This window comes from Amphiura filiformis, chromosome 9 (assembly GCF_039555335.1).
Source record: "Amphiura filiformis chromosome 9, Afil_fr2py, whole genome shotgun sequence".
Taxonomy (NCBI): domain Eukaryota; kingdom Metazoa; phylum Echinodermata; class Ophiuroidea; order Amphilepidida; family Amphiuridae; genus Amphiura; species Amphiura filiformis.
The window spans coordinates 17,147,069-17,155,395 of NC_092636.1; the positions used below are offsets into that span (position 1 = coordinate 17,147,069).

The following is an 8,327-nucleotide window of genomic DNA, read 5'->3' on the forward strand; positions in this document are numbered from 1 at the left end:
CTAGTCTTGTTCTTCCTCTTCCTGTTGGGGGACACGTTCATTTTCGCCGCGCTCATCATCCTCCAATTCCCCTACAGGTACCGCTACATCCACATTCCCAGCTTTCTATAGATGATAAAATGGAAAACAATCTATTTATAAGCATGATCATCATTTTGGGAAACATCATTTTAAAAATTGAACTGAAACCCGATTCCCCTTAAATATATCAGCTCACTAAAATAGCAGCCCTGACAAAATATATATAAATAGGCATAAGAAATTCTATGAATAAAAAAATTCTATCAGGTTATGGTCACCCTTAGATATCCAGACAACTTATTTATATTATCAGTATCATTAATTCTGAGTAATTTTCAAGTTCTGTATAAACCATAACGAAATCATAATGCGTGTGTGTGGGGAGGGGGCATGGTGCCCCTAAAAACCTAAGAGAAGTGAAAATAAACAAAAATGCCCCATAGAGAAAGAAACATCACGTAGGTATGTGAAATGTAAGGCCAAAAAAGTATGTCTCAGATACATTTGGTAAAATAGCTTTGTGCTATGCTTTATTATTTTTTTAAACATTATTTTAAGAAAATGAGCTGTGCGATATGCGATATTTTTTCATTTTACATTCAACGAACAATATTTATGCACTTTTTGATATTCAGATACAGAAACATAGTATACACTGCAAAAACAGTGTCTAGAGATTGAACACTTTTTTGTCCTCAATTTGTAAATACGTTTAAAACCTAAACACCAATGTCAAATTTCAAAACATCATATGTTTAATATCTAAACACAAGACATATTTAATTCCTAAACATGTTTAGCATTTAAACGTGTTTACAAAATAATAGAGGACAAGGTGGTGTCTAGAAAGAGTGCTTATATTATAATCCCTAGACATTGTTTTAGGCCTACATGAATTAAATAAATTAATTTGGCATTTCAGCAATGATATTTGAACTTACTTTATACTTTTTTCCACCTGGAAGATTTGATGTTCTTTTCAGATAATCTCCAAGTCCCTTCTCTATCTCAACCTCCTTAGCTTGAGGATGATTCTTCATGCAAGCTTCTATAGAAAGGTGGAAATGATATGAGTTCAGTATTAAATTAAACTCCTTTATCAAAATAAACGGTCTGTACCTCAATATTAGGATTTTCCAAAAGCCTACATGTCGACGTGTTACCATACGTGCGGTCTGTGGTCTTAGGGGAAATATTTTTTATTTGATAAGTTTATGAATAAAGTATAGGCCTACACATATAATCTAAAATAACAAAAAAAACAAGTTGGAAACAGACGTCCGATTTAGGGGTCAGATTTAAATATCCATATTCTAATTTTATAATCACAGAATATGAGTATATTACACCCACTATGATTGGTTCAGACAGCATGACAAATTATATGCATTCTGTTTAGGCTTAGCCGATCATAGCTCTATGGAAGCTTATGGACCCCTTATGGATCTGTTTTCTCGCCCAATGTCTGGAAACATACTGTGAAATAAAAGGAAAGGCCTACGTGATTTGACATATTATGTTAATCATAGATTGTATCTTGGGCCTATGTAGAAAGGGCTATCTTTAATGCTCAGCTTCAAAGAGCTTTTAATAGAAATAGAGTCGCAATAGATTATATAATCTTTTGTTCTTTTGATGCCGATTAGAAGTTGCGACAGGCTATTCATAAAAGTGGTACCATTGTTTCGAAGAAAGGGGTTCCGCCATTAAATTGGTCACTGATCCGGCATCATATTAACGCTCTACACAACAGGCGGGTATCAATACCACACTACAGTCATGTGTAAGGGCAGTCATGTGTAAAGTGGTACCATTGTACTTATGTATCCCAAATGTGTGCTTGTGTGGGTCTGAAGATAAGGAGGCTTTAGCTGTCGATGCAATCATCTTTACCACCCACCTGACGATAGGCGTTTCATTTAAATAAATTGAATGCTCTTGGTGATCGATTACACATTAGAATGTATGAAGGCTGCCATGTCCAGTCCATATATCTATATTACACTATAATGGTAATCGCTATACGTATACATGTAAATATAAGTATAGGCCTATAAAGGTTGTTTTTAAGAAATTTCCATTTAATTTTATTTTAAGAAGGAGATTGGTATAGAAATAGTGGCGTGCCCAAAGAGGGGAGGGGTTTGGGAGGGGCAGATTCACCTCTGTAAGAAGTCTTGGGAGGGGAGGAGGGAGGAAGAAGGGAGGAGGGGATATGGAGAATGGGAGAGGGCTGGAGGAAGGCAGAAATAAAAAGATATAATAAAGACAAGTAGATAAATAGAAATATAAGAAAAATGATGGGAATGAGAAAGGGAGGGTGAGAGGGGACAATGAGAGCGAGGGAGTGATAAAGACAGTGTAGGTCTAGGAAAGAATAAGTACAGAGAAGGAAAAAGAAAGGAATGATGAATACATTTAATAATAATTATTAGGCCTATATAATAACTAAACGCATAACAGCACTGGGCAGCCATTCGACGATGTCAATGCCTTTATTCGTTACGTAATTAAAACGCCCAGTCAGCTGTATTTCACACCTACCAAACACAACTCACCCAATTTCGCAAACTGGACGTCGAATGTACACTCTCATGAATATTGATTGGCAACATTTTCCAATATGTCAGCGTTCTAATAGGAAACAATAGAACAATAGACCCTGCAGAGCGTTGCTCAGCTTGCCTTTTCTCCCTATACACTGTAGGAGGACCACACATTGTTCGTTCCCAGCTTCCTCATCATCCTCCTGATGGTTTCGTTGAGATCATGTCCTCCAACAAGACTAAGGTGTCGTATCTGGAATAAAGACATATGAATCAAAGCTAAATATTTTAAATGCATTATCGCATGGAATTTGGAAGTCAATATCGTTTATGATGTTGCCGTTGTTGATGGTTCAGTATATTGTGATACTTTGGCCCACAACTGAATAAAGTTATTGTGATTTTCATCGCAAGTGCAAAATGTCAAACATATTTTGAATTATGGCCTATTTATAAATGATCATGATTATTAGTACTTCAATTGTGTAAATCAACCACAATTTCATATTGTGTACTTTTGAACACACGAAAATGGCATCTTAATTCATAATTTTGTTTTTAAAGCTAGTATAGGGTGGAGGCAAGGGAATATTTTGCACAGGTTATGATTGTTTGGTATAAAATGCCAGTTCCTGAGAAATATTAAAATATTTAAAGAACCTCTCGTGTCTATTCGATATTCCTATATATTTTAGGAATAATTTTGGCTGAGTGGAATTTTAATATAAAACCACATATGGGGCCCTCATGTGCATGTTTTGCAAAAAGCAAAACTTATAGTTAAGAGTGCACAAAATATTGACATAGTTTTTTTGTATTTCAATAAATACAATAAAAAGCTATCTTGTCATGTTTCTCTACAAAGTTCTAATTGATAACTAACTAAACAGCAGATTGCGTAACTCTATCACTCTTTAAACAAATGATAAACTTCAATGTTGCAAAATATGGAATATGGATATTTTTCGACAATGTTCTTAGCACATCGAAAATGTTTCAACAGAACGAAGGACAATATCTTGAACTTCTGAACTAGCAGCTACCAGGCCTTAAGGCCTATATGATTTTATGACATGTTACATGTACAAAATAAGTTACAAAATTGTCTTGCTTTTAAAACTTTATACGAAGGAGAACAACTAAGATTACAAGAGATGGTAATCTAATACTAATGGATATGCGTTTTCCCAGGTTATGTATTTTTAAATTGTGATCTGTTTAATTGATAAAATGTCATATTTTGTTTTGGTGTCATTTGAAAGCTAAAACACCACTAACATTGGTAACAACCCTGTAAATATGAACAATATAGCTTTTCAACTACTGGAGATGTGTGGTTGATCGAAAGTTGTGAGGGAAGGATGGGGAAGAGGAGCACATAAAGCCTATGGGAACATGGCGTTTCGCATGTGTAACTTGAATAAATTAATGACTACAGGTGCTACATGAACTTGATTTTGGTCTTAATTTACAGCTAAAAAAATTCTACTAGTTGTTTTTAATCATTTTGAACTCTTATGCATGCATACCTAGGGCTAAAGAATCGTCCTGGTCATCGATCTCTTTGATTTTTTTCAGACAGAAGCGCAATTCAGACGTCCCATTTTAATTCAGTGCTTTCAGGCAACACAAACCTAATTAATTACACTAAAAATAAAAACAAATGTGTTCCACTTCCAAGCAATCAATATACATCATTATTCATTTGCAATCATTTCATAAATATTGCAACATTCCATTGTTTAGGGCAAAAATTAGCGTACCTGAACTTCTCTGGGTAATATATGATTTATATAGGTCATACCATCTGTTGTCTTTAACCATGGACTTGGAGTTTGTGACTAACCCAGAACATAGGTCAAGACTGAGGTGGTACAGGTGGTGCACAAAATACACCTCTGGGTGCAATAACCGGCAACATGATAATCATTTCAATGGATTTCCAGAGCTCCCTTCTGCCTGACTTTAAAGCAATTATTCAAATTGTGAGGTTTTGGGCGCTAAATACTCCGGGCCCTATTAATCACATATTGCTTACATATTGGGTAACAACGGCCACTCTTTTATGCACTTGTAATTATTAATGTTACTTCTCACGTGTTCTGTTTTTATACTTGATGACTTCTCTTACTACTTTCAGGAATTTGTCTGTGTAAATATACATATGATATAGCTGAGAATAATAATATAGCCTACTTGTAATTAAATCAGGTACTAAGTTGTCCGACGATCTAATGATCGAGTGTCATGATAGTCATGCTAATCTAATACTCATCTAACACATTATGTCAGATAGACTTATGAAATAGGTACAGTATAACAATTTGACAAACATGACAAAACTCAAGTCAATAAACCACCTTGAATTTCAATCAAATAATTAATTGTAGGCACAGCCTTTCAATTCTGACAACATCGCCGAGGCTTTTTCAATTTTGAGATTGCAATTTTATAAAGCGCTCAATCACGACGAATAGGCCAGCTATACGAATGCATCACGAACATACAAGTATTTTATTTAGTAGTACCAATACGGAATTAAACCATGAATATCATCAAACCTTACAACATACTTTTAAGTCAAGAATGGTAAATAATTAGAAAAACAATATCCTATTAAAAACATCTTAAGTTTAAGTCCTCAGCTTTTAAAGACTTTCCTTGAATTCAAATTACATCAACCGTCATTATATTGTGGGTGTCATATGTTACTCATTGTACTTCACTGATTAAATTGACTAAAAACATACACGCTTTATCATGTTTAATGCAAATATAGTAGGCCTAATAATAAAATACAATCTTACCTTTGTTTGGTAGAACTGAACGAAACAGATGCAAAGAGTTCCTTTTGATGAGCAACTTGATGTATATATATTCCTTAGAACAGCATGCCAGCATAAACGATCGTGTGAAACGTATAATTTTTCACATTCCAGGTTTGAATTTTGGGTTGCCAGACGATTCACAAAACCATAAAACTTTTATATAGGTCACACTTAAAGATGTCAAGCAAGTCAAACACCCGGGTCATACATCACAATCTCTAAGACACAGTTCCTCACTAACCAGCAGCTTATGCTAGGCTTAGGCTGACTTTAAAATGTTGGTTGCAAAAGCTTAACTCTACAAATTGAGGTCAACGTCCGAGAAGTGATGTTGTCGAATGCATATAATTGAACCGTGCTGTGATGATGAGATTGTTATAATAAAAAGGACTGCGTGAAACACTTGCCAAATTAGGTACATGTTTCCTGATTGATGCACATATATAAAGAATTAAACAGTTAAACTTGTATTCATCAACAATATACAGACATCATTGACTTCACAATTCAGTATCGAAGTTACGTAATGTTACTATGTCAACGGGATCACGCGCTAGAGTAATGAACCACGATCGAAATGATCACCACATAAAGCATATGGCACTCGAATTAGGCATACCAAAGTAGCGTGATCCGGTAACCAAGAGAATTACGTAACCACTTCGATGCTGAATTGCTGGGATTTATACGCGCACAGCAGGCGAACATTAAGTTTCATATTTTGAAGTGAAAGTTGATACACATTTGGGTTCATTTCCCACGAAGCGCGCAAAAATATGCAATTTTACACTATTTTATACCAAATCAAGGCGTTTAGGGCTATCTATAAACAACAAGGAATTTTTCTTTCACTTTTTTTTTTTCTTTGAGATGTCGGGGGGTGTCATAAGAATTCAAGGAATTATTTAATCCCTGTTGATTTAATATTTAGTCGGCTTTGTCATGTGTATCTTGTCTTTTTTTTTCACTTTCTTCAATCCTTCGATTCCGTCCTTTTCCTCAGTCTTCTGACATGATAGCTCCTCTTTTTCCTTTCTGTTAATTGCTGACGTACCAGATATCAGGGGTATGACATAGACAAATTGCTTTTTACCGGTCAAGTTTACGGGGAGATGCGCGTATTATTCACACAAAACTTGTTATACTATTTTAGCCCCCAATCACGGTGAATTGGATGTGAATATGAAGGTGAATTTGAATTCGATGAAGTACGCGGAGCGCGAGAAAATTTCAATTCTAAACTATTTCATCCAAAAATCAAGGTACCGAATAGGCCTATTGCCTGTATTTTTAGAGTAAATATACTTAGACCAGGGAAGTGTTTGCCGAAAACGGGGTGGGGGTGACATTTGATATCCCAAAGTGTATGCGGACGTGTCCCCCCTGTCCCCCAGGATTTACGACCATTCAGTGCCTTAAACTAGAGTAGGCTACGTGTTAAAACATTTTGATAATATGAAATAATAATTAAACGCTTTAGAAAGACATTTAATTGACGTTGCACAAAACGTTCGGAAAACGTTCTGGAAATAACGTGTTATAAACGTGGCAAAATAACGTAAAAAGTCGAAATATTTTGTCACGTTTTAAAAACGTTTTCTGAACGTCATGGTAAAACGAACAATATTTTAACCAAGTCAAAACGTTTTTAAAACGTTTTTAAAACGTTTTGGAAGACGAAGACGTAAAAGACCAAACTAGAACCTAGAGAAAACGTTTTCTAAACGTTTTGTGTTTGCTGGGGTCACTTGGCATATTTAGGCTGTCTTATGCTGGTTAGTCTTCTTTATCTTCACATGGAGACGCTTTCCAGCTTTGAATCAGGTCTAGCTGTCGGAATGCTTTGCTTTGACGGCATAACCATATCACATAGCTGGTTCTGAGTGCGGTTTTAGAAGCCACATCCATGATGTAACGTCTCTTTAAACCTGGTACTCCGAGAGCAGCGATGCATTTTGTCAGCGATGTGTTGTAAATACCTCAGCTTCCAAGTTCAATTGGGAAGTAGTGCGTACACCATCCGCTATTTTCGCAGTCGGCTACAAGATCTTTCTTCCATTGGGACTGTAAGCTCAATGATGATAACCGTTTTGGTCCTTTCAGAATAGATTGTAATATCAGGACTTTTTGCAGTCTCTGTGATTATGGGAGGAAATACTACTTGCTTATGTTCCTCATCCATCAGAAATTCCCAGTCATTGTCCTTCTGTAAGAGGTTTGTTGAATCCCTTTTTTTTAGAGGCAGTGCTGGATTTAGGTAGGTTACACCATATTCAGTGCGGAATTTGATAGTAGTCATATAGTTGGTATCTTATGGAGGGGTGTACGACTTCTGATTTGCCTCTTCAATGAAGGGCAGTATGCCATTTGCTACAGCTTTCAGTGTCTGATCATGTCTCCAGTTGTATCTATCACTCTGCAGAGAATTGTTACTTCCATTTAAGACATGGAATAGAGTGCAGTTATTATGATGACATAAATGGCAGGATCCGAGGTTGGTCTTTCCCCAGAGTCTCAAATTAGCTGGTGATGGAAGTTGGTCGTGGATGGTATTGACATGGAAAGATAGGAGCTCTGGTGTCCATACATAAAGGAGCTTCTTCCAAGATGTATCTACTTTCATGGCAGAGTCCCATCTGAGCCATTGTCCTTGTTTGAGGCAGCCATAGAGGTACACAAGTATGTCATCTTCATCTACGTCTTTTACCAGACTAGTGAGGCATTTCCTGTGTTCTTGGGGTTTCATGTCTCTTAACAGTTTCTGGTTCTTATAAAATCTAATAATAATAATAATAATGATAATGATAATAGTAATAATAATGATAATAATAATAATAATAATAATAATAATAATAATAATAATAATAATAATAATAATAATAATAATAATAATAATGATAGTAATAATAATAGTAATAATAATAACACAAAT

At 35.5% G+C, this 8,327-nt stretch overlaps 1 protein-coding gene across 1 annotated transcript; it reads right to left on the reverse strand.

Annotated features, from left to right (window-relative positions):
• LOC140160412 (uncharacterized) lies at positions 1-7,694 on the reverse strand. Its single transcript, XM_072183647.1, has 5 exons — positions 7,557-7,694; positions 5,375-5,548; positions 2,724-2,820; positions 963-1,069; positions 1-105 (listed from the first exon to the last, which is right to left on the reverse strand). The coding sequence occupies exons 1-5, from the start codon at positions 7,692-7,694 to the stop codon at positions 1-3; spliced, it is 621 nt and encodes a 206-aa protein (XP_072039748.1).
• Positions 7,695-8,327: the final 633 nt, after the last annotated feature.

Coding starts and splice junctions, on each gene's coding strand:
- LOC140160412 (XM_072183647.1), bottom strand. CDS start 7,694: ATGACTACTATCAAATTCCGCACTGAATATGGTGTAACCTACCTAAAT. Junction 1,070..2,723: donor CAATGTGTGGTCCTCCTACA/GTGTATAGGGAG, acceptor ACCTTTCTATAG/AAGCTTGCATGAAGAATCAT. Junction 106..962: donor CAGGTGGAAAAAAGTATAAA/GTAAGTTCAAAT, acceptor TATCATCTATAG/AAAGCTGGGAATGTGGATGT.